The 26,643-nt window shown below is 39.1% G+C and overlaps 2 protein-coding genes across 2 annotated transcripts in view; one reads left to right on the top strand and one right to left on the bottom strand.

Moving 5' to 3' along the window:
* The window catches only part of ADAM10 (ADAM metallopeptidase domain 10), a 53,528-nt gene extending 51,077 nt beyond the window's left edge, over window positions 1–2,451 (top strand). The window contains exon 16 of the mRNA XM_086471844.1: window positions 207–2,451. Coding sequence (XP_086327970.1) covers window positions 207–301 — 95 coding nt within the window. The 3' untranslated portion in view covers window positions 302–2,451. The remainder of the gene's footprint in view (window positions 1–206) is intronic.
* Window positions 2,452–6,991: 4,540 nt separating this feature from the next.
* The window catches only part of LIPC (lipase C, hepatic type), a 42,846-nt gene continuing 23,194 nt past the window's right edge, over window positions 6,992–26,643 (bottom strand). The window contains exons 2-9 of the mRNA XM_086471345.1: window positions 22,603–22,850; window positions 20,822–21,001; window positions 18,279–18,396; window positions 16,068–16,301; window positions 14,403–14,645; window positions 11,038–11,158; window positions 10,097–10,315; window positions 6,992–7,097 (exon numbers count right to left, since the gene is read on the bottom strand). Coding sequence (XP_086327471.1) covers window positions 6,992–7,097; window positions 10,097–10,315; window positions 11,038–11,158; window positions 14,403–14,645; window positions 16,068–16,301; window positions 18,279–18,396; window positions 20,822–21,001; window positions 22,603–22,850 — 1,469 coding nt within the window. The remainder of the gene's footprint in view (window positions 7,098–10,096; window positions 10,316–11,037; window positions 11,159–14,402; window positions 14,646–16,067; window positions 16,302–18,278; window positions 18,397–20,821; window positions 21,002–22,602; window positions 22,851–26,643) is intronic.

The following is a 26,643-nucleotide window of genomic DNA, read 5'->3' as shown; positions in this document are numbered from 1 at the left end:
CTGATTAAGGAACTGCTGTTGAGATAATAAAACGTATTCTGTAAATTCTCCATGTAGTTAATCATCTATTTAAAACCTTGCACGTCAAAATCTGAAGCCTTTCAGAAAAATAGCCACATGTAATTTGCATGGCCAGGGCAACTTTTCTGGAAATAGTTGGGTTTTTTAAAATTCATCTTAATAGTGTGTACCTTTCTTTGAAACAGGCACTTTAAAAAGGAGGAGACCACCTCAAACCACTCAGCCACCACAGCGGCAACGGCCCCGAGAGAGTTATCAGATGGGACATATGAGACGTTGACAGCAGCTTTTTGCCTTGGTTCTTCCTAGTGCCTACAATGGGAAAACTCACTCCAAAGAAAACCTAATAAGTCATTGTCCCCGGTCTAACTCTCAGAAATTGAAGAGGGAACAGAAAAAAAAGCATGATATGCCCTTAAAACGAGCGAATCTTCCAGCTCAAAAAGAAGAAAAGTGTTTTTCTTGCATATTTTTAATTTAGTGGCACAAAGTCCTAGAGTATCATGATTCTTTCCCCCTTCTGTGCTCTTCATTGCTGCATTCTTCACTTGCAGGCAAATATGGCTGTAGTAAAACTTCTACTCAAGAATTGAAAAAAAAAAAAATCTATTTTTCAACTGCCAGACCAAGCTAGGAAGCTAGACCATCTCAGCATTGGAGACATTACCTGTCAATGTATATACATTGTTATATGCAGACATGTATTTCTAACGTACACCCGTACTTGTGTGCAATTGTAAACAAGAGAATTGCAATATGGATGTTTCTTTGTATTATAAAACTTTTCCGCTATTAATGAAGAAATTACTGTTTAATTGACATACTCAGGATAACAGAGGATGATGGTGTGTAATGGTCAAGGATCCTGTGATGCTTTACACAGCAATTTTGAATCAAATCAAACTTTTTATCGTGATCAAACTTGTTGCAAGCACTCATTTCATCTTTATCAAACAGCTGCTAAGACATAGCATACAAGATTGAATGGTCTTTTAGAGGTATAACAGGTATTCTGCAAACTTTGCAAATGCCGGAATGTTTCGAAAATGTTTTATCTAAGTGTCTAATTTCTTGTAGCTCAGCATAAATATTTTTAATTTGTCTGATTATTCAGTTAAATAATGAATAGTTAGATGAAATATTTCCATGCTTTGTTAGAAGATTCTGCCTGTTATTCAACTTGTTTTAAAAATTGCAACCAGTTTATTTGGGCTGTTCAGATATTCTTACAGTATGATAATTAAGTTCGTGTTCTGAGGGATGTGGAAAGAAAGAAAAGCTGTAGATTTTTTTATTTTCTTTTTTATTTATCAGATATTTGGATAACTTTGGCATGATACTGTTGATGGATAACCACTAAAATAGAGTGACTTGCCCAGCTACCGTGGCAGAGTTAAAATTGTAGTTAGGACTACCAATTTCCCACATTTCATACCAGTAGCGAAGTTCAACAGCACAATGTCCCATTCCAAAGTGTTTATTTACGAATGTAAATAATTGGCATTTTTGAGAGAGGAAACAAAAGATGTCTTAAGGTGCTTACTGCTATGCAGGAGACGAAAGGGGGCATTACAAAATGTTTAAGCTTGTGATATATTTATTGCTTGTTTTCCAAAAGCACCGAGCTAATTAGAGATGCAAATGGCTATAATTTTCCTGGCTTTGCTTAGGAGAGATTTTCCTAAGGGTTGGACAGGCTTCCTTTGTTTGTTTTTTGTTTTTGTTTTGTTTTTAAGAGTATAAGGTTTACACAATCATTCTCATAATGTGACGCAAGCCAGCAAGGCCAAAAATGTTACAGAATATAATGGGATCTCTTCCTTGTAAACTTGTACAGTATGTGGTAACTTTTTCAAAATACAGCTTTTTGTACATGGTTTAGAGACAAATTTTGTACATGAAACCCCAAGTCCAATAGACTATATAAATAATTCTAAATGATCTTAACTAGTTAGAAGTGTATGTAGTTGCTTTTAAGTCATTTTAAATACATTTGTTTTAAGACTGTGCAAAGATTGGAAGTGGGTTTGCATTTCTAAAATGGTGACTTTTATTCAGCAAGAGTTCTTAGTAACTTCTTGAGTGTGGTAGACTTTGGAACATGTAAATTTTTTGCCTGTAATGTTATCCTGTGGTAGGATTTTGGCAGACAAATGCTGCCCTATTTTATTTTGAGTCTAAGTTAAATGTTTTCTGAAAACAGAAATGTGCACTGAACTCTCCACTGCAAGTCAAGATGTGGTAAAACCGAAAGAAAGTTCCAGACAATGAAATACTACTGTCAATTTCATGTCCACTGTGTTTTATACAGTATCTTTTTTGTTCACTTTGGAAATTTTTACTAAAAATGCAAAAAATAAAGTATTGTGCAAAGATATGTAAGGTTTTTTGAAACTTGAAATGCATTAATAAATAGACTTGATGAAATCAGCTTCTGAAGATCCATTTACTTTTTGAACCCTGAAAGCAAAAAAGAATACACAGCTTTTACTTCATTTTTGGCTTCTGCTGGAAAGGGGCTGTCATGCCAAAAAGTAACTGCACTACCTTTACGCTATCGAAGTGCACCTCCCAGTTTTAAAATCATACAGTTAAATGTAGGAGTAAATGTTTCTGTGTAACCTTTTTAAGGAAAAGCCCTAAAATTACCTTTAAATTACTTGTGTGGTCACAGGAATAAAGCTTTCTCTGTTCTTATCTTCAAAATGGAAGCTAGTTACTGGTGGGATATTCAAGGCTGGCACCGTAGCTACTGTACGAGACCTTCTGAAGGAAACGTTTCTGCAGAGGAACGCTGGCATTAAAGTGCAGTGTTCGAATGCACAGCTGAGGGGTGAGACTGCTAAGGTGTGTTAGAACCGCTAAGCGAGGTCTGTGGGTTTGTGTGTGTTGTGTAGTTGGTTTAAGTGATAAGACTGCTTTTAAAGGCCAGGTTCTGACAGCTAGGGGACTGCTGGGCATTCTTGGGGGTGTTTGTTGGGAATGGCCTGCTTAGACATCTGTTTCCCCAACTGAGCAGCACACACTTTGATGTAATCAAAGCATATTCATAGCTCCTTCCTTGCAGTACTTTTTATTTTATTTTTTTTTTCCCCATGACTTTTTTTACAGAAGTGCTTCCCTTTGTAGCTAAATAGCTCTGTCAGGGCAAAAGGTATTAAAAGAAAATCAGGAGCAGAGCCCTTCTGCAAATCAGAATCATGGGTGCCTAACAGATTCGGTGGTGACTGCGTTTAAATTTGTGCATAGAAACGCAAACCAAAGGGGTAGAAATGATGCCCAGGCATCTAAAATATAAATTCTATGTGTATTCTAAAATGTGTTTGGGGGAAACAAATGAGTACATAAAGAGCTGTAATTTTTCTAACTAATATTTGACCTAGTAATTGCTAGTTGTAGCTATTAATTTGTTCATCTTGTATTTCTTAAAGTTTTAGTCATTAAATGTATAGGTTCCCTTCTGGTGTAGAAGCCTGTACAGTGAGCATGGTGTGATGTGAGAAGGGCAGCAAACTCCTCTTAAGCTATGAAAAAACTTTGTGCCATACTGACTGCAAGTCATTGATATAGTCTGCCTTTTAATTCACGTTCCAATATTTCTTTCAGGAAAAACGCAAAAAGAAAGGAAGAGATCTTTACTTCTGAATATTGGAGGTTCATTATTGCAGAGAGGTGTTAAAAGGACCACAGTGATTACGTCGTTCTGAGCTGTGCTTGCTCTGACAGGAGTAGGCTCCTGGTGGCTTTCAAGGTCTTGATTCAGTTTGGAGTGAGACGGGAATAATCCCAATGAGCACGAAGTAAGGCACTTGCAGTTGTAGGTTTGACTTCAGTGTTATGTTCAGGCTTTGTAAGACTTTTGAGTGTGCTGCAACTTGGGCTTTATTTCGGGTTTATGTCAGAAATTAGTGTAATGGCTATCAAAACACAGGGACAGGTTTTATCTGGACATGATTTCTGAAAAATTACATCCGATTAAGTATCTTCCTGTCTGCCAGAGTTCAAATGTTGTGTTCTTTTAATTTTCCTGTTTGACTTTTTAAAAGTTTTCCAGTTGTCTTATCTGAGGATATATGAGCTTCTTCCGGTTGAATTGGAGAATGTTTTCCCCAGAAACTTTCGAGTCCTCAAACTGCAGTAACCCTGTTACTTGAGTTTCAGCACACTGCAGACATCTGACTTTTTTTTTCCACCTGCTTTTTCCTGAACTAAAGCTTTCAAGCTTGTTTCTCCAAAAGTATAGATCCCTTTATCAGCCTTTTTACCAAGTAAGTGATAGTAATGTGAAAGAAATGCCAATTTTAACATCTATAAATGTTTCTGAGTGTGTTAGGATGTGTAACCAGAGGGAAATCATGACTTGGAAGGTTCTGTGAATCTGTATGTTTTACATAATGCAAATCTCAAAAGCTGTCTCACCAACTCTAGTGCTTTTTTTTCCAACTATAGCAAAACACTAACTTTGTATTTTCTTCACTGGAGAAAAAGCACCGTCCAGTTCTTTCTAGCCTTTGTCTCTTGCCCTGTCATCCTTCAGTATCAGCTGAACAAAGCCTTTTTTTGAGGGGTGGGGGTAGGATTTTGTTCAGGAAGCTTACAAACTTCACAGCTGGTGGTAGATGCAATTCCAGTGACAGTGTTTCAGTTCTTCTATAAATAGACAAGTGTTTTATAAACAAAACAGCCCTAACCATACGCAGTAACAGTGGCAGATCTTTAGCTTTTTCCAGAAGCAAAAATTGAATTCTAGAAACAATCTAGGGAGATGCATAATTTGAGTTAGCCACACGCATACTTTGCGCTCTGTCTCATTTTCTCATTGTGCTTTGGAAAACTGAAATGGCCACACTGTCATTTGTTCCTTGTCTGTCAGTCTTCAGGACACAGTCCATTTAACTTCATACCCCTAAAAATGCTGTCACTGGGTCTCTAGAAGTTTGAGTCTCTCCAGTGGATTGTAGCTACTATGAATGTAACAGACAAACAAACAAAACCCCAAAACACCCAAACCCTAACCAACCAAACAAAAAAAACCCAAACCAAGCAACCGTCATCATCCAAAAAAGGTCTGATGCTTACCTGACTTTCAGGGATACTTATTGCTGAAATTCACCCCTTCTGTGTGTGCTCCTGATTTCTTTTGGCTATTATATGGAAGTGATTGGGTTTTATATAAACACAGAACATATTACAGCGCTTTAACAAAATAATTATGTTAGGAAATTTAACTATTGGGGATAGCAACCTGAAGTATAGAATTGTTTGCGTTATACTTTTTTATGTAGAACATGGAAATATTTTTTGTGTTTAAAAAACCAATTTGTTCAACCTTTTAAAGCACACACTTTCATTTTTAGTGAAGATCTAAAGATTCATTTACATGGAATTTGTATCTAAATCTATAAATATTTCTCCTAATCAAGATGCTGCTCCAAGTAGCCATTTTAAATATGAAAATGAAATCTGAAATCTATACCTCAGAAGGGACAACCATTCTCATTTGAAAGGTATGTTTCAGCTCCCATCACATTTAATCAGCCTTTCTGTTTCTCTATGGAATATTCCTGTTTGTTTCCAGGAATGGTAGTTACTGAAAACAGCTTTTAAAAGTTAGATGTTAATATTTTGAGTGGTCAGCAAAGGTGCCTGCACTCAACACTTGATCACTGTTCGTTGTTGGCAGAATTGCTGGCTCAGCTCACCTTGTTTGTTGTGCTTTTAAAATAAATCTCACTCTAATCCTGATAACATCCATATATTTTAATTCAAAATTCCCTGCAATATCTCGGTCTGGAAAATATGCTTTGCTCCAGGCCAGGCCTTAGGCCTATCTTGCATATTTTTTGCCATTTAGAGAATATTTGAAACAGATTACATTCAGAATACAGAATTGTAGAAACATAATTTTTAATGAATCTTGTGCTTAGCATTACACAGTGGCAAATGAACTACTCTGACATGCATAGTGGTTTCTATTTCAGTATGTATGCACTAACCATAAAATTAAAATAATCTGAGACAAAGTTTCTTTATGCAGTTTATATTCGGACATAGGAAACAAGGGATTTGGATGTTTGAATTGATAATTTTGTTTATGTGCACTGAAGAGGTTTGAGGGTTTTACCATCTTCATTTGTTCATGCAGTTTCTGTTCATGCTAAAATCTGCTTCACAGTGATATAAAAATCCTAGGTCTTACCTGAACAGGGAAATATGTTAATGCGAAAGTTAACTGAACTTAGTTGTGTTAGAACTGTGTGTGGTATACTAAGCATCGTTAAAATAATTAAATTAGTAGTAATTTGAATCAGTACTTTAATTAAAATAGTTAAACAGCAAAGCATTTTCCAGTAGGACAAAGTTTAGTATAGCATTTTTGGATGATATAGCTGTTTGGCTTGTCATATGGTTATGACAGATAGCTCAAACATTCTGTGTGTTGAGACACTTTTCAGTTTTTTAACACCATAAAGTAGAAAATTCAAACTCTTTGTTAATATTATCTATTTGGCAATTTTCTTCTATCAATTAGTTAACTCTCCATTAGGAAATAAATTAGGAAAGTTTTGACTGCTAGCAGTCATTGTTAATTTTTCAAAGTATTGAATGAGAAATGAGACTTCTTTTTTCCCTTAAATCCAACAAATTTTTCAAAGGCTTATGGTGATGAGTCTTTCAAATATTTCTAGTAAGCAAATGTTTTTAAAAACTTTAAGCAATTTAAAATTTACAGTTGCCAGTGATGAAATTGCTCGTTGATCACTTTGAGAGTAGGCTCGTGGATGAACAAAGTGCCTATTTCAGCTTACAGTTGCATCACTAAATCTACATTTTTTTTAATGTATTTTCTTCACCACCTCTGAAACTACCAGGATGTTTAAATTTAATAGCTGCGTATTTTTAAAACGTTTTACTAGATGTGTAGTATTTTGAATGTATTTTCATGAGTAGTTGGGTTTTGTGGCGTTGCTCATTTTCTGTTTTGTCTCCGAAAGCGGTCTTCACACCTCACAAAGGTTTTCTCTTGGGCTGGATGGAGGTGACCGTTGTCAAAGCTTTGAGAACAAAATGTCATTCTAGAAAGAGAAGAAAGCATGTGAGCATCACGTTACTGGGTGCTTCTATATACCGGTGTGCTCTCTGGATACACCGCATCTGACTGGCTTGGTCCTGCCTTTTACAGAAAAGTGTTTGATTGTTTTTATAGGCTTGTGAGGAAGGAGTTGTGTCTGGCTGACAGGCAGTAGGGACAGAGGAAAAGGAGCAGGCAGCTCCCGTGTCCTGAGTGCGTTATGCCTCCACCTCTTTCCGCTACGACACACAGCGTGCTGTTCTCCACAGCGTTCCCTCACAGTGATTTGGTCTTTGCGTTCTCAGGGGCCGTTGTCGTTGGTTCAACTCTTACTATTACTACCAGGGTTGCACGATTTGGCCTGCTAGTACTTGGCTGGACTACTAATATTGAGTTGTGAGGTTGCTAAAAATCACTTACGTAGGATGCTAACAACTAAATATGCTACAGAAATGTTTTTCATGTTTCAAACTCAAATATGTTGGAATCTGGTATTATGCTGCTCATAACTGTCTGTTTATTAACTACTTCTTAAGTTTATGCTGTTATGTCTAAGTGTCATTAGATAATCTAACAGGAAAATTTATCATGGATATCAATGACAAACATAAAGGTAAAGGTACATGGGAATAAAACATTGTCAATGGTTTGTTCAAGTGCTCAAGAAAGCACAAGACAACTCAAAACACATCTTGTATTTACTACCTTTTTTTAACATTGAATTTCCAAGATTGCTATTTCTTCTATCACTAGGTTTGCTCGTTCCAAGAAGACTGAAGTCTCCACACTTTTCTTTGAAGAAGATACTTTTCCTTGAATGTTGTTTGTTCATCCTTTTAGAATCGCCTAATAATTTTTCATTCCCCCCTCAAGCATTAATACAGTATTTCAACAGTAACGTGTCGTTTCCATTCCCACGACAAGCCCAGATCGCACAGACCAAACCCCATCACATAATCAGCATCCATTAAAAACTTGACACAAACCCCCACTTCTGCTTGCAGCAAAAGAAACTCGTAAGGAGCTTTAGGTACCTGAAAATACCAGCGGTTTTTTGTTAGTATAGTAAGTACCCACCTCAGTTACCCATTTCCTAGGATTTCTTAAGTGGTACATCACTAGTAATTGGCTTGTACCATGTTATTGATACAGCTGGTTAGAAAAACTAGTGTACCTGGTAGAACCCTATCACATCCTTCATGCTTTTTTCTCAAGGGACAAAAATCTGTATTTAAACAGAACTCTCTAATTTGCAGTGTATACTATGCTTTAAGTTGCTTTGGCAGCTGGGTCAGTACTGATTTGGGATCATCGCTTTTAAAACAGCAGGAGATCTTCTAGAAATTATTTTTTTTGTGGTTTTGTTGTTGAGGTTTTTTTTATGGCAAAAGCATATGCCAAGCACTGGGTTAGGGGAGGAAAATACCTACAAAATACGTTTTCAGGGGGACAAAGCCCAAGAAAATCTGATTCCTCCTCTGCCCCCCAGCACACACAGATTGTCTTATGAAAATGTCTCTTTAAATTGTCTTATTTGTCTTTTGTGTCAGTATGAAGGAGATGCAGCTCTGCCAGTAAGTATTGTTCCACAGAAAGTCTGCAGTAGTTATAACTGGTGCTGGTAAGAAAGAGACTGTAGCAAGCAAAAACCCCCTTCCGACACTGAGCCACAGCTACAAGGTAAGACACTCTTCTCATTAACCTTAATTAAACTCCTGAGTTAAAGTTTCTCAAAGGATTAAAGCAGTGGGAATCATTACAAGTTTTGTTATTCTGTCTTCTGGCTGAAATTTCTCTGTGTGCATAAGCAGTTTCAAAAGTGTTGTTAGCCCTGCCGTATGTAGAGAACAAGGCCATTCAGATTTGGTGATCCAGTTTCAGAGCAATCAGCATGGGAAAAAGAAAACACCCACCCCCCAAACCAAACCAAACCACAACAAAAACCCCAGATGCAGACTTCAGTTCGCATTCCTAATTTTTGTTTTCCTCCAGAAAACTGCTCTCTGTTGCCGCTTCAGAGTTCAGCTGACAAAGATCACATCGCTGAATTCATAAGATGGAAAAAAGTACAACCGGAGTGCAAAAATTACTGTCAAATACCAGTGAATATGTGGTATGTAGAGGCACAGATAGTCCTTTTGTTTTCCAGGACTGCTCACATGCTGTTTGCCCACTGCAGAAATTTCAAAACGTCTGTAGTTGAAACTTTCCTTGCACAGTTTATCGCTCCAGGAACCTCTTATACAGCCTGCACAGTGTAGTAATTCATTATTAACTGTCATACGCTGGACTGTCTTTGAAATGAATGACACACAAATAAGGGAAATTTAGGATAATACCTTTAAGTCCAATGAATAATCAGATGACTGTGTAGACTGCATGTGGTTGTTCTAATAAGTACTTTCAAGAATGGTGATGCTGAGTTTCTATGAAGTAGGTATTGAAAGTTAAGTAATTAAGATTTGGCATAGTTTTTGTCTAAGTAAGGAATTGAATTTTTCATGGCCTTAATGTTGGAGTCCGTATTTATCTTACAGTAGCTTGTTTCTTTGAAATTTCATATGGTCCTTATGGAGCGAGATAATCACATTCTAAAAATAAGTCAGAAATTGTCATCAATTATTGTCAGTAATTGTGTAGAAAAAGTGCATTGCAGAACTTGTTAAAATTCTTCCTTGGATCTGTATGCTAACTCCTTCTCTATCCTCTGTCCCCAAGTATCAACAAAATTGCCACCCAAAGTTGTTGTGCCTTAAACTCAAATTAGTGGCAGTGGTGAGCCAGACCATTTCCCAGTATTCATTTCTGACCTGAAAACAAAGAAATTCTTTAAGTAGCTTAAAAATCATACAGTCTGGAGGGTGGAAAGCCAGAAGTTGTACATGGATAAATTCACCTTTGGTGTGAGTGCTGGGACTCCGATGCTTGTGTCTGAGTTAAGATAACCTGTGTGCCAAACATCTGTGGTGTTACTGCAGAAAATAGTGGTGTCGCTAGACTTACTTTTGCTGTGTTTCCCCTGCTTTCACTCTTATTGTCTTCACTGTAAGTCCTGGTCGACGGGTGCCTTTTGTCCATGGTATTATGTTTTGCACTGTGTCCCAGATATTTTCCCAAACTGCTGTTCCTTCCCATTTGAAATTGATCGTTATTAGCTCACCAATATCAGTGTCCAGGGTGATGAGAAAGGAGTAGGTTTTATTCCCATTAATACCTTCAACTCTGCAGAAAACAAAACCAAAATAACGCTGTGTTAATTATTGTCGATTAAAGTGAAAAAAGGTAGTTTCTCTTCTCTTTAAAACCAAAGAACAAACTATGTTTCCTCCTCATTCTCCAGGAGGGAACACTACTGTCTCTAGGATACTCTTCCTCCAGGTGCGTAAAGTGGTGAAATAGGACAACTTGCTGGAAAAGAAGCAGAAGTGCGAGAAGCTTGAACAGCTGGTGAAGCAGTAGTGGTTGCTGACAGCAAAAGAGGTGTCCCATAATAGCATCTACATTATGCCTTCTGTCTGCTAGAGCAAGTGGTGACCCGCGCTGTTGCCTTTGCTTTTGTTAATACAGATAGCGTCCATCATGAGAAATACCCAGAATTCTTTACCTTAATTACAGCTGCTGATTTGTTTGTGTTTTCATTGATTAGACCTCCCTGTGTTAGCCGTGGGGTGGACCAAATGTAAGTGGACAGGATACTTAATGTTCAGGGAAACTTTCAAGGTTACTAAGTTTGTTTTATAGACATATTTCATGCAAAACTGTACGAACATTGTAAAAGTGCGTGATTTTTAGGGAGTATGAGTGGAGAGAGGACAATTTCCAGGTCCTCTTCAGTTATCTGTGCTAAACCATTTCACTCATAGCATGATTATGTACATGATGTGGTATTATAAATTGGCACCTTGTTTCTCACTGGTGCAATGATATGTGGTATCAATACTCACAGTGTGATGGGAAGGTTTTTAGCATCCTCCTTAGTGCCTGTCAGAGAGATGGTAAAAGTTGGGTCTGTCTGCTTGCCTTGGATTTCATTGATGAAGTGGATCTTGAACTGATAATGGTAGACTGTAGAAAGGAAGTAGTTGCAAAGTGATTAAATTAATGGTCAAAGAAGAAATAATTTCTCAGGCAAAAGAATTTTGTCTTTCAGAACAGAAACTCAATTGATATTCCATTTTCTTTTTTGAACAAATTTCTTGCGATTAAGATACCATTTTTTCTAGTTGTTGCTGTGCTGTGTAATCCCTTAGGGTGTGGGGCCCTGTTGCTCTATTTAAAAGAATGGACAAAAAAGGTAACCTGGGCTGAGTTCCTTTTGTAGGATAAAACATTCGTCCGTGGGAAATATTTCAGCTTTTCTGAAGTTTAATTGTTAGAATTTCTGGCAAGCTCCCTATCTAATCAGCAGACAAATCCTTATGACTGGACATGCCTAGAGATGCATGATGCAGATTGAAGACCTTAGGCGTGTAGTCAGGCTTTTTCTCCAGTCGGCCACGAAATTGCCCTGCAAAGCAGATGACTCGCAAACTTTCCTTGTCTGCATGGTGACGCATTGTGCTCAACATGCATCTGGTAGCAATGTGACCTTGTTCAAGCTTATTACTGTAAGAAAGATGTCATTAACACTTGGAGTTTTGGTGGGTTTCTCGAAGAACAGCGTTTAGGAAAGTCTTTGAACTGAATATCGTCGGAGTGAAGAATGCGTAAGAAATCATCAGTGCACTGATCATGAGCCGTTTGACGTTTAGTAAGCCTATACATCTTTGTATGTGTGTGCACAGATAGGGGTGGTGGTTGTGCAGCTCTGAGTGTTCACAACGGAAAGGGTTTGCTAGAAAAGCTGTATCTTTTTGTTGTTCATAGTCATTGTATGTTAGTGAACAGGGTATTTTCTTTTGAGAAGGTGTCACTCAGAAAACAAAATAGCTGATTCTTTGCTGCAAACCTGATGAGGACAAGGTAGGCAGGGAGGCTTGTTTACCAATCACTTTTATTACTATCGGGTCTTTCAGTTTTCTCCCCATGTAAAAATGGATTGTTCTAGTGTTTGTGCTGATAAAGCCTAGGTTTTTGCTGTGGTTACGATGCTCACTTTAAGGAAAAAGGTGAGCATATTCATATAAAACTGACTCAGGGTCCCACCACAGCTTTATTATAGATGTTAACTTCTTCGTAACAACTATTTTTTTGTTTGAACTGGATTAACATACGTTCCAGAATATGCCATTAACTTAAATGAAATGTCAGATTTCATGGAGATGCAAAGGATTATGAAGTCTAATGCTGAGTTTCTCAAACTCCTTCTGTTTGGGCTTCTCACATGATCTTCAAACATTTTTTTAAAAGCCTTACAAAGATGACTTTGTACACACCCTCCCACAGTTGCTGCCTTGTTTGGGAACGTTTGTGAAAGGAAACCGTTGTCTGGGGCACCGATATCTGCGTATGTGCCAAGGATGTTGTTTTCAAGCAAAACCAGTTCCAAGCATAAAAATGCAAGATGTTTTGAATTGGAATCTAAGCCAGAGACACAGATATTTTACTACGAGCTGAAACTGTCTCTGTGTCCAGAGAAGGACACAACACAGGGATGGTGTTCCTGTGCCCAGGTGTGGTGGTAGTGGATGCTGCATTCTCAGAGCAATTCGCTCTTCTGATTCTGATGGTGACTTGACTGTACTGCAGCAAAATCACATCAGGGAACTAGACACGGCCTCTAGAATTTTTAAATCTACTTTAAGTGGCTTCCTGAAGCATTTCAGAAAGTATAAGCTGCTCTGAGTATCAGTCAGGGCTGAGCAGGCCCCTCTGAAGTCATCACTGTGTACTTCACAGCTGTGTTAGCAGAAGACTTCCAAAAAACTATTTTAAAAGTACCTGAATTTTGGGTTTTGTTTTTTTTCTCAGTGATTTTTTTCTCTTTTTTTGGATGTGGAGGTGGGTTTTTTGTTTGGTGTTTTTGTTTGTTTTTTTCAGATCTGTGATACAGCAGTTGAGTACGGGGCCCTGTGGGGAAACAAGATGTGTAAAGCAAGGAGCATTTTTAAGCGTTTCTCCTCAGGACTGGAAAGCCCTTGAGCATCCATGCCGGGGGTGCCCTGTCCGCATTCAAAGTGCTGCCCCAACCGCAGTGTCTGGGGTGGGGACAGGCGGGCTGACCCCCTCCAGCTGGGGGGAGGCACCCCTTCCTGCCCCAGCGCTGAGGGACCCCCCGGGCCGCGGGGCCCTCCGGGGGCAGGCAGGGCCCGGCACGGCCTCAGGGCTGTGGGAGGCGGCGGGCACGGCTCGGGAGGCAGCGGGCACGGCTCCCCTAGTCTCCTCTGTGCCTGCCGGCCTGCCGCTGCCAGCGGGAGCCCTGCCCGGGCCGCGCTGCCCTGGTGCTCCCCACACGCCTCACGGGCAGCGGCGGAAGGAGGTGGTGAAGAGGGTGAGGAGGAAGGCCAAGCGCCGAAAGTCCTTGGGAAGAAGCATGTCTCTGGCATTCATCCCCCACAGTCCTGCTTGTTCTCACATCAAAACGTATGTAAACCTTCCCGCCGCAGGTGAATGTCTGCTCGACAGCAGCAGTCGCCTCGCGGGCTTTCTGTCCGCCGAGTCGTAGCCAGCCCTCAGCCAGGCCCAGCCATTTTGTAACGGAGACTGGCGGATAGGCCCTGTTTTCTTGTTAGGCTGCTTCCTCTCTGCCTGGTGATACGTGCCAGAAACCACACTGATTGTCTCTCTGAGCTTAGGAAATTATTGCTTTGTGCTCTCAATAAAGTAATTTAATGGAGATAAAGCTGGAGTACCAGTCACTTTATTTTAGTGCTACAGTTCTGCCCTGTAAAAGCCTGTGCTGTTCTGTTGTCTATCCGTTGCTAGAAGAGTAATAATTTATATGTCATCTTGTTAGACTAATTGCAGATAAAATTTGGGCAAACTTGGAACAGGAGGTTTTACAGGCCTTCCAGAGCAATTATGCTGCTTTTTTGGCTTGGCTGTATGCCTGCATACATCACAGCAAACTCGCACGGGCCAGTAGTACAAAAATCCTGTAGATCAGGACCCTGAGCATCTCTGAGGCCTCAGCTCCTCAGTTAGCCTGTGGCAAGCACGCAGCGTGCTTTTTCCCACAGAAATATTAAGTGTCCGGATCTTGATGAAAGGGCATCGAGACAGCCTACTGGGATCCTCAGTTGTCTCAGCAAATTGATTATTCCAGTGGATTTTATAAGCTTTAATAAATAAGTAAACAGGATCACAAAGCTTAGGCTCGTTCTCACACTTTGTGATCAATCTGGAGACTGTAACAACTATTCCCACAAACCTTTGAAAGGCATATGTGCTCTTGTTTTCAGAAAGAGTCGTCTACTTTTTGGGAGCCTTTCCTCCCTGATGTTGTAGCCCAGGGTGTTGCATCGGTTCTTTCTACAGCTGAGGCACATTCCTTTGTTGAAAGTGTTGATGTCGTTACACCAGTATGCTGTGCTTTGCTTATCGTTGTGAAGCAGAGAGTCAATGAACAAATGAACTGACCTCTCATGGGCACATTTCACAGTTTGAGTGATGCCTGAAAAAAATGCAAACAACAAAATTTTGCATGCCCTTGATCCTCTTTACCATTTCAGCTGCAGAGGAGTACAGTAACCAACTATAAACATATGTTATTATTTGTATGTTTCCCCCCCCTTTTTCTACTAAAACATCATGATTTTGCCTCAGAAATCATACATTGTAGCAACTTTACTTTTAGGATCATCCAAAAATAGTTTGTCTGAACACACATGGTAATTAAATTGAATAACTTGCTGCTTAAACTTCTCTAGCCTGACTGTTTAAGACTGTGAATATGAACCTTGATGATTTCGTTGTCCTGGCTGTTTTGGTCAGTAGGAAATACAGTATCAGGCTATATGCAGTCTTTCAGATCATACCATGTTAAAGACAGCGGTCTCATTCTGAATGGTTGAACACTGTTGTCTTTTGGATGCTTACGTGGTAATGTCGTATTTTGTCCCTATCAGAGTCACAAACTCATGTTGAATTGAATTTTGCTTGCAGCTACTGCTGGGGGAAACGGAGCAAAAAATGTATTAAATGAAAAATATTATTAAATATATAGATCTGCTCTTATGGGAAGAAAGTATCTTTTTCTTCCTGAAGTGTCATCAAATTACAAAAGCTATTTTCTTCTGTATAATCAGGATCTATCATGATGGCCTGTTTTTATATGTTTTTCCCTGGTAAGCTTTCTAGCTAAAGCTTGATTTCACATTTGTTATGAATTACCTGCTAGCAAGTCAGGCCTGCTTTTAGATGGTGTGATGATAGTTGAGAAATATTTTTGCGATGCAGTATGCTGGGTGAACAGTACTCTTTCGGGGTTTTTCACTGAGCAGTTCTGGTTGTCACTGTGCATCAGTACCTTTTTTCAGTATGTTGCATCAGTTTCTCTATATGTTTCTGTTTAGGTACATTGGAAATAAGCTTCTATTTATAAAACCTAGCCTGGAACACTGGCAGGCAGGTCCTAGAGACAGCATTATCTGCACAGCTGAAGGACGGGGAGTTGGGAAAAGATTGAACTATAGGAGGTGAGTAGTACCGCCCAGTGTTTTATTTGATTTGGAGTAATTAATTGCACCTAGATGAATCTGGCTTAATTAGAATAAGTTTTCTCATTTCCTTTACTGCTAAAACAAATAAATACCTTTGAAATTATTCAGAAATGCTTGACAGCAGGAGGCTCATGGCCTCGTTTTCAGAAGTGCTAGGCAGCCAGATTCCTTAGTGGAATCTGTAAGAACAGTTTGAACTCAATACATGTAAAAATGAGAGAACCAATTTCAAGAAAACAAATTTCCTTGCATATAATGGGAGATAATAGACCCATAAGATGCTGTTTAAGACTGTAAAGATATGTAAAGTTTCCCAGAGATACTGTTAGTGCAGCTGCAATGCTGCTTTCCCGGTTTGTGCCGTCGGTTCTTACCAGTGATCCCGTACTGTGCGATGTGGTTATACACGTGCATGATGTGACAGCCGGGCTGAAAGGTGCCTCCGTTGGGGTAAAAGTCAAAATGAGCCACAGGCTGCTTGATGCCCACGCTGAGACCCATGTGCTGTTTCGTGAATGTATGAATTGCGTCTACGAAGTTTGCATCATCTGGAGATAAACGGTCTGTTGGTGACATTCCTTCAAACAAGGGGCCAGCAGGGTCAAGGCCTGCAATAAATGCAAATGATCCAGTTGTGATATAGTGCAGATGGGCTGTTCTTTTCCTGTTGTAAGAAAAGTCTGTGATAAATTTAAAAACAGACAGCACTGGTCCTTCACAAGCTCTTTCACGACAGAAGCCATGCTGGGAGCACTTGTCCTGCAGAGGGTATGTGGCTTCACCAAAAGGTAAAGTAAACACAGGCGCTGTAACGAACAGTAGCTGCCACGTGCACAAGGACACAGGCCCAGAGATAGATGTGTTTGTTGTGGACAAACCATGGTCGCTACTGCTTTGTTGCTTGAGGGATGTTTACCTAATTTTGTTCTTTCGTACTCTAGAGGTCATGTGTTTCAGAGGCCCTTTTGAAGGCACCAGTCCCACAACGAGGTTGACTTTTAGCCCACATTTGGGACCTGAAACTTTATAAAGCTTCACTTATTGCTTCAAAGAGCTATATGTCTGGTAGATACTGTTTATAGTAATTTTTCAGGTTCAAAGATCTACAAGGCAAATTATTATGGTGTTCAGAAAAATAATATTCCACTTAAGGAGTCTTGCTGATTTTTAGTTTGCTAGAAAGTTTTGTATGGTGCTCTTTTTGGTTGGGAACTGATTTATGGAAAAGGACTGTCTGTGGAGTTTGAAGCTGCTTTCAGTTTTCACAACAAGCTTCTACGTTTGAGATCCTTCAGTCGGTACTGTGGACTAATGTAGTTGCAGCGATGTAGCTGGGCAAGGCTGAATAACAGGCTACAAGTAGGGATGTCACCCTGAAGGCATAAATTTCCTTTTATTTTTAAAAGCTTTTATCCCTATGAGTTTTTGGAGCTTACTGTTACAAGTCTGGATAGCTTTTGCTGCAGAATGCATGTAGCTGTTAAATAATGCGTTTTAATGTTTTTTACTTATCTGTTATCAAGGTTTGATGTACAATATGGATTGAACAAGCAGCGCTGATGAACTAAAGTCCTTCAGTGTATACCCAGGTGTTGCATGACACGTGGTGTAAAATCACCTTCTTAGCATGCAGGCAGCGCCACAAGAGCTGATGGTATAAGGGACTGTGGTATGTGGCAATGAATCCACAATCAGAATTGGGACTTCAAGCTGCAGCCATGCATATTTGCCTCACTCCCAGAGCAGATTAAAGTGCAATGTTTTCTCTGGTAACTTAGATGTAGGTGGTATGTGCCTCCTGTAAAATGCACTTCTCTTTCGGGTTTGGGGGTTTTTTTCAGCCATCACTGTGCATTAGATGTGGCACTGTGTACAGCATATCAATAACCTTATAAATGTGTTTTCATTACACTCATAATTAGTACAGTTACAAAACATTACAGAAGGTTCAAAATGCCACTGGTCAAAACAGTCAAGTGTTATGGTTAACGTTGTTCACGTTAAGCCCCTATTAGGGACATTCTAATGGTATGCTTCTTGTAAAAGGTAGTCCAGGATTTGTTGTCCTATCCCTTTTGCCCCAGGAGGACTGACTTCAATCACTGTAGGAGCAAGGTACTACAACCAATAGCTCAAGCACAGTTAGACAATTTTCTTACGTAGGTTTCTTTTTCAAATGAGTTGATAACAATGAACAGCTCTGGGCCAAGACTGACCAAAGATCCAAGGTTAGTGGCCAACATTTAATTGAAGGTGTTACTGGCAATGGATACAAGATAAATTCAAGCAACAGGCAACTTGAAGCATTGGTTTATGATTTGTAGTCCCCACACTTGTCTGTTCTGTATGCTGTAATTTGGACTGAGGTAGGAATGATCAAAGCTAGAAATATTATAATACTTCATTTTGAAAAGTGTTTTCATCAAATTTTCTAAATTAATTTCTGAACCAATGGGATGAAACTTCTAAACTGTGGCAAATATTGCTATTCAACAGCTAAATATTGATATGACATTCATATGTCAAATGTCTATGTAACTTAAATCAGTTGACTGTTACATTTCTTAAAGTTATAAGTCTTTTACCTGTAATTCTTCCAATCTTGTTTGTACCGCTGATATAACTTCCAGCAAATCCTGAAACATGGGCTCCTAGGCTGTACCCAATTAGGTGAGCATTGCTTCTGGAAAATTGAGTGGATTCCTGGAAGACAGCAGCAGCTTGGTTTAGATGCAGAAAATACTTTCTACAAGCTAGGAATGCCATGACTTACAACGTAAGAAATTTGTATGCTGATAGTGGAGGTCAAAAGACGTGCATGGATCAGTCACTAAATTTCTTTGCTTGCTGAATGTTATTCCTTGCCTCCTTTCCAGGCAGCAGGACAATGCCAGACATTTGGGCACTGCTATATAGCTCAGGAAAACCATCAACACAAAGAGTAGGGTTTTTGTTGCTGTTTGTTGCAAGTGATGCGAATGTGCATTGCCTTTTGTCTGCAGCATAGGACTTTCCTCTGACTATAAAATGTTGTCTGTCCTCTAGCTTCAGTGTAAAACAGTCCTTTCTAGAAAGTGCTGTGCTCTTTTTGCCCGAGATACTAGCCCAAGCCAAATTAGAAGCCCAAGCATCAAAACATTGATCAGACTTGCTAAGTGATATGGCAGTGACATTTCCTGGACTGATTTGTACAGAACTGGGTATCTGATCTGAAACAAGCCTGTTGAAGCAGAATTGGCCTCGGGCCCTTCTTTCTACCTAATCAATACTATCTAGATCTTAAGCATTTCATCTGAGCTGCAAGGCTCAAAGTTTTTCTGACTTGTAAAGAAAAATGTGACATATTTTTCTTGCAGAAAAGGCAAATCTCTGCTTTAATTCTGTTGTGGATGCTGCCTGTCGCAGTGGAGTGGTTTTGCAGTCTCGATACCCGTCCCTTGTGAAGATGAGGTGAAGCTGGCAACCTTCTTTTGAGAGAGGCAGCTCTTAGAAATCACAAGACCCGACCAATTTTCTCAGTAGGAGTTATTGATATGGATGCTGTTGAGATTGTTACTGATCATGCCCTATTAATTCTTGGACTAAGAGCTCTAAGATTTACTTTATTTTGATTCTTTATTAAAATGTTGCACAGCGCTGCAGTTTTTGTTACATCCATTGAGGATATTTCAAATACTTGCCTGCCTCTAAGCAGGCAGAAGCATAGCAGAAAGGTAATTATGGTAGTTGGAATGAAGGGGGGATTAACTGTTAAACTCAGGAGAAGTGCTTCTCGGCAGAAGGAAGGTTGACTGCTTGAACACACTCAGTTGAACGCTGTGAAAATTTGTGCTGTGTTTAAATTGTGGAATATATCATGCTACAAGAGAAGCTACCTCCAATGCTGGAGCAAGAAGTCATTTGTTCAAGCCTTGATTTATTTGCTCACACTGGAGAAATCACAGACTGTCTTTATTGTTGACAATGTCGTCTGTCCTCCTGGGAACTGAACAAAGTCCACCATTGGATTCAGTCAATAATTAAAGAGCTTCAATATAGGACTTTGGGTTCCAGCAACTTAAACTACATTTGACCAAGAGCTGAGGTTTCTTGTAATGTCACAATCAAAAATAGTGACTCTGGCTCTTCTGCCTTCTCTTTTGTGCCTGTTGTCCCTAACTGGGTATGGTATCTGACAACTTCTTGTAGCCCTGTCAGTCCCGCTGAAAGCAGCTTAGCCCTTCAATGGTATTTGTTATAAACCTTTCAACTTTGCAGTGTATTTCCCTTCCACCTTAAGCATCACTGTTTTTAAATTCATGTATTCAAAAATTCATTCTGAGGTACAGAAGTATAATTTCATTTCATATTAGGTAGCTCAAATTAGTACTAGAGTTAGATTAAATAAGAGTTGCTTAGGGTGCCTGGTTTGCATGAATGATTCTCATGCTAGTGTTTTTCTGCCTTTTCTTAAATAGAGTGCTGGAGACCAGTGATCCCTTGCAGACTTGTCTGCAGCCTTTTCAGTCCAGCCATGGCCACTGCGCTCCCTGTGTAGCAGGAGTTTTGATAACTAGTCACTACGCTAGCGTGGCTGGGTACTCACTACTGCCTCCATGTCATCTGCTTTGTGGGGCGCGTCTGTCCTCTTAGAAGGTCTCACTTTACATTCTGGATCTCTTAAACCATTATTTTAGAATGATCTTTGGGGAACTGAGGAAAAATCAGATGCGATGTTGTACCTGAATTCTGCATTAAAAGCAGAAATTAAACACAGGTAACAACCTTATTTACTGAACTAAGCACTTGCGAATGATACTTTGTCCCTTCCTTCAAAGCATGGGAGACTGTCAGCCATCTGCAGACATGCTAATTGAAACAAGTAAGTAGCATGAAATTATCTCAGCTCTAAAGATATGTCAAAATGTTTTAATAAACAAGACCACTTGCTTGTTTCTCTTGTATGATGAATATTTTATGAAGTCATATGAAGGTTTATGGAAGAAAAATTTGCAATATATTGAAGAAATGTTAAGTGATTGAAATGAACAGCATTAACCAGCATAGTATTTCAAAAAGGTGGTAGAAGCATAAGAACAGGTAAACAGGTCCTTTCCAGAGAAACATGTGTTCGTCTGGGGGCTCTTACCTCCAGCCATTCCAGGAAGCCTGCTATCTCCTGTCCTATGTAGCGTGTGTTCTGTACAGCAATGGGGTAGTGCTGGTGAGCAAATGTAAGCCAGTCTGCAATGATCACGTTAATTTGTTTATGCTGAGACTTCAGAGCTGCTGCCATTTTCCAAATCCAACTTTCTAACATCCCATCCACCTGTTTCATTAAAAAAAAGAAAAGATGATGAAACTTTTTTTAAGGGAAAGCAGTCTCTGCCAAATACTTCTTGTGAAAAGCTCAAGAAAACAAAAAACAGTACAAGCAAGGAGTGCTTTATGCTGATAACTAGGTTTTAGGGGCTTCAGCATGCTTCAGTGCTGAGAATCTTTGAGTTTTGGTGTACAAAAAAGAATGAAGATGTGAACTGTATAATAATTTGTCTTGTAATATGAACTATTATCAGTGAAATGACATCTCTTAATATTTTCACTCATCCTGAGATTATTGGTATTACTGATGAAAAAGGACAGAAATGCCCAGAACATTGCTGATTGCATTCAAGAGCAGCTGTCCCCGTAAATTTAAGCTAAAAGTGTTGGAGAGGGAGGGAGGATGGAGGGTTGCAGGCTAGCAGGTATGTACATTCTACAGCCATTCCATTTTGAGATCTGCTTTTTTTTTTTTCTTTTCAGTCATTCCTTAAGGATCTGATCATAATTTCCTTTCTGGCATCAAAGACTGCTAATGATTTGGTGGACCAGAGTTACTAATCTACTAGATTTAATTGTTGCTCTAGTTGCACATATTCCCTCAATGGGTAGAACATCGTTCTCTCTTCTGGTGCTTTAACAGAATTTGGGAGTCTCAGTTGTGGGTTTCCATACATATTCCTCTAAACGCCCAACACCTCTGCATGTTGAGTTAATATAAACGATAAACTGCAATGCAACAGCTTCAGGTCCATAGTTTGTCTTTGGGGGAGGGTATAGGTTTTGAACAAATTCTTATTTGGGAGGCTTGGCTAAAGTAATATAGGGCAATATTTCATCCAAAGTCAGCTCTGCTGTTACTTGAGAGAGATACGCGCATTAGGGTGGTGGTCAAAGTTTCTTTGGATATTTGCAGATGTGCAAGAAAGATCCGTTTTGCCACCTTATGTGATGACATTGGTTCTATAAGAATCAAGGATCTGTTAAAATGACATCATTTCTTATCCTCCCTTTTCTTTTGCTTCTTTTTCAGCTGAGAAGCCGATCCAAAGTCACTCTTAGTACTGCTATGCTTTTGAGAGAGGTTTTCACAGTGGATTTTTTTGTTTTACAGTTTAACTGGAAGCAGTTCAGTGATAATTCATTGACGTTGAAGTCTTCATTTTCAGCTGAAGGAGCTTATAGAAAAGTTCTCTTTAAAGGTGTATCTGTGAGAAAGATGTGGGGAGATTGTGTGCACTTCTTTTCAGTAAGTCTGTAGATATCAGGCAGTGAACGTATCGGAGAAATGAAACTGGTATTCATCCTCCAGAGGCATAGCATGTCAGTTCAGCCGCTGGTTTGAACTCTGCTGGCTCTAAACCAGGGCTGAATCTAATCCTTGGCATGGAACTCCCATATGAAAGATTGCTTGTAGACTGTTCCTTCAGAATTTCAGTAGGGAATATTCACTCTGTGTTATTTCTAGCCATGATTGCTACCAGGGAAATCTACCATCTTTCTAATCACAGCCTTTCTTCTGAAGTTACTTTTGGCACTAACAGAATGAGAAGGAAAGTATATCAAATCAGATGTAGTTTGAATTAAAAATAAAATGTGAATTCATACCGACCAGCCATGGACTATCATCACCAGAGGAAGAGAGGCATTGAAACTGCATTTGTCAAGAGTGTCCAACTGATTAAAAAAAATCTGACAGCCTTCTTCAGTTGAATTTGTATAGAGTCGAAATTTGGTTTCTAAGTTTTGCTGATCCTTCCTTGTTCTAGTGTGCTGACTCTGTGGTCCCAGTGCCTCTGAAATGAAGTTCATAACAACAGTCATAACAGGATGGGATCTAAAACCTGAAGAAGTTGCTAGTAAAACACAGTTTATAGGACAGAGTAAACTAGAAAGATTGAAATTCAAGCAATGTGTAATTGGTGCCTACCCCAGGTGGGCCTGAGCTGTGTATTTTGGCTCAAAAAAAGGGATCTCTTTCAAAGTTTGAAAAGTCTAGATGTGCCTCTGAGTCCATCTGTTTGATTTACACAGGAAATATTGATCTTATTGCTGCGGGCTCTTCCAGGATGCATAGGTATTTTAAAAACACAGTACAGGTACCGTGGCTTTACAGTGTCAGTGCGTGGACAGGCAAGCACAGCCACAGGCTGTTAACTCTGCAGCGCTTGTTTGCTAACGTGCATTTGCTAGTAATTGCTAGGCAAGCAGCATGACCCTAAAATAACTATTTTATTCAGGGCTATAGCTCTGCTTAGAGACTTCGGTGACTGCTTAAAACTATTAGACTGCATCATAAATGATCCTTTTTCTCTAAAGAGAGGAATGCTCTTGTTCTAGTTGTAATATTTTTGGTGGTTTTGTTGTTTGGTAAAATGTCTCGGTACGTATAGGTCAGCATTTTGAGAAATGTCAGTTGCCTGGGATGGTATCTGTGTTTAAGAAAATGGGGACAGGGTGAACTGTGGTCTTATCAACATTACGAGCTTAGAAGGAAAAATTTGAATATAGAGAAATTGCTGAAAAATAAAGTCAAATAAAGCAGAAGCTTACAAAAAGCACATTGTGACATGCAAGCCACGTGTTTCTTTCTAGTAAGACTTCAGACTGTTTGTTTTATTTATCTGAAAACAATCCATATGATAAATTATTATTTAAGCTAGAAAAAATGGAGTTATTAGAAGAAAAGATAGGTTGTGATGAGCTGGACAAATGAGAGGTTACAGTTCTTTGTGTTGGAAAGGGAACTTTGAGTGGAGTTTACTAACGGAGTTCCTTGGGGACTTTTTTGGCTATTTTGACTGGTTTAGTATTTTCATTAAAGAAGCAGAGGTGGAAAACACTAAGAGCTAGGTGCCCTCGAAAATACAGCAACAGGTAGAAATCTCATACTATGAAGTGCAAGGTCACACAGTTGACAGGAATTTCTCTATAGATGGGGCTCGTAAATTGGAAGTGACAAAAGGGTAAAAAGACCTGACTGTAGTAATCAATAACAAAAGTGACTGTGAGTCTGCTGTGATTTGGCTGTGAGAAAGGAAAACAGAATTCCAAGATGCATCAAGGAAGATGTTTTTAGTAGGAAGAGAGAATGTTAGTGCCAATAAGTTCAGGCACTTGTTAACCACATACAGACCAGTGCACATAGCTCTTGTTACCACGTTCAGGTGATGCCAGTTCAAGCTGCAACAGCTGCTCAGCAGCACCGCTAACGTGGTCAGGGAAGAGGCTTTTGTTTTAATTAGACCTAACAACTCATGGAATATTCTCAGAGGTGAAACCAAAGTATTTTATTCACTAAGAAGTTAAATTGATCTATGTTGGAACAGAACTCACATTAGTTAAATTTTAGGGTGGTGGTTTTTTGCATAAAAGTTGCTTAATATAATATTATTATTAGAAATCCTGTACTGTCTTTTATCTTCTAAGTAAAGACCTTAACTTTTTTTGTACATCACAACTCTTATGTCTGTAGATGTTTTCAGAAAACATCTAAAATCATAGCATATCCATTTCTGTATTACATCTGTAAATGTATCATGAGATTCTATGACATTGTCTTGATAAGGTTTTGGTAATTTATGAGGTACTTCTGGTCCGTTTACAGCCAAGCCTTTATCCTGCAAGCGCATTTAGTGACAGGAAACCCCCGTATTTATGTATATGCAGTAGTATCATCTTACAGTGCACAGGACAAAGAACCGTACTGTGAAAGCATGCTGCTTTTAGATCAGACTGTATTTTTGCCACATGTCAGTTTTGTTACAAACTTTATTCAAGATTTTATTTTAGTGTAATGATAAGGTGTGATACAAACAGTGTATTTAATTTCGTTAAGTGAATGGCAATTCTGGCAAGAAAACACCCAAACTGGACCGCACTGGATGCGCACTGTTTCCTGTTTGTTGCTGATTAGTGTACATTCCAAGTAGCTCCAGGCAATGTTAGGTTTCGTAGCTAGGAATCGTTATTGTAGAAAGTTGTTCAGCCTTTTACAAGAGCTGGAATTTAAAAAAGCCTCAAAGTTAGTGAAAGTTTGGTTGTCAAAATCCTTAGCTTCGGTGTCTCATTTTGGTTTAATGGCTTTTTTAAGTGTGATAGCTAGCTAGGACTGAGTCTGATCATTTCTCTCTTACAATGTCTGCTTAAGAACATTTCTGTTGGATTTTTTTGCTGGGAGAGTTTCTGTGGAAAGTAATATTAGGAGAAAGTGAATCTAGATAACCGAAAATTGGAAAGAGTTTTAATGATGTTGATATTCTTAACCTCCGGTTTATTCAGGCTTTGGTGAATAGTCTCTACACAAAGACAAGTATTGTGCTCTGTTTTTAGCACAACAAGAAAAACAAGAAGTAGTAAGTTGTGCCTGTTCCATTGTGTACATCCTTTCTTTGTTTTATGCCTTGTTTTCATTTTCTTTTCATGCTGTCAGTGTTTGTGCAAGGCAAAGGCACTTTGTCACTCTCCATATTGTTTGTACATACTACAGAAAACAAGCCTAATAAATAGCTGTTTTCTTTATACGGTGACTGTGGAAGTGCTGCGGTGCTTTAATGGGTGAGCTTTTGCCTTGCCAGTAAGTCTGAGTGAGCGAATTAAAAATACAATTTGAACATCTTCATGGCTGTTAAAAGTTCCAATAGAATCTGTTGTGTTATTAGACAAAGAATACTTCAATCCATTAATCCATGTAATGACATGGAGAAGGCAGGAGAGGCTGAAGAGCTTGGTGTCTACAACAGACTCTTGCTAAAAGTGTCGTACCAGTGACTCGACGGCATGACCGGAGGGAACTGCAGTTTCATTGGTCGGTTTACAAAACCAACAGAATAAAACTGCTAAAGTTTTTCTGTGCTTGCTGCAGCTAAGAGTGCCAAGATCTTTCTGAAACTCCAAAGAGTTTCTCTTTGGAAAATTGGCCCTTACCCAGGTGAGTGAGTTGCTGACTTAATTTCGTTTTTCTATGAAGATCCTACTCTAACATGAATCCTTTCAGAACAAGCAGTGAACACGGCCACACTGATCCACGTGCTATCATAAATTACCTTCATGCAGAGCAGCATGGGAATCACGAGCAAGAAATGCTCTTGTGACTTCTTGGTACCCCAGAGGAGATTCAGCCCTTTACCTTTCCTAACTTTTTGTCAGTGCTGTTTCTGTGAGGTGCGGGAAAGACTGTAACTGAAGGCTGGGTTTGTAAATACCTCTTAACTGTAATACAGCAAAGTTCCTTGTAAAACATTTTGGAGTTAGTTTTGGCAGACAAACTAAAACACTTTTAGATTTGGCCTGAGATAATCGTGTTTTCTTACTGAAAAGTAAAACCAAAAGAGTCATTACCAGTTGAACAAAATTAAACTCTTTTTAAATCGGGATTTTAAAAAAGTTTAAAAAAAACCCCAAAACAACAAAAAACCCCAATCCCCCCCCAAGACAACCCTGTATACCTGGTAGTAATCTAGTTGCCATCTGAGTGCAATGCATGTTGGGATGTGCAAGATAAGAGTTCAGTTATTGTTTCTCACTATTAGCATTTAATTATTATTTGCATTATTAATGCTTTTGCTTTAGGTGATGCCCATCCTGCTTCTAATAATGCGACATCCAAACTAAGAATAACAAGAAAGCTGGTAAATATGAAGAAATAGC

Source organism: Leptosomus discolor, chromosome 11, assembly GCF_034619465.1.
Source record: "Leptosomus discolor isolate bLepDis1 chromosome 11, bLepDis1.hap2, whole genome shotgun sequence".
NCBI classification, from domain to species: domain Eukaryota; kingdom Metazoa; phylum Chordata; class Aves; order Leptosomiformes; family Leptosomidae; genus Leptosomus; species Leptosomus discolor.
This window is presented reverse-complemented; position numbering and strand designations above follow the sequence as displayed.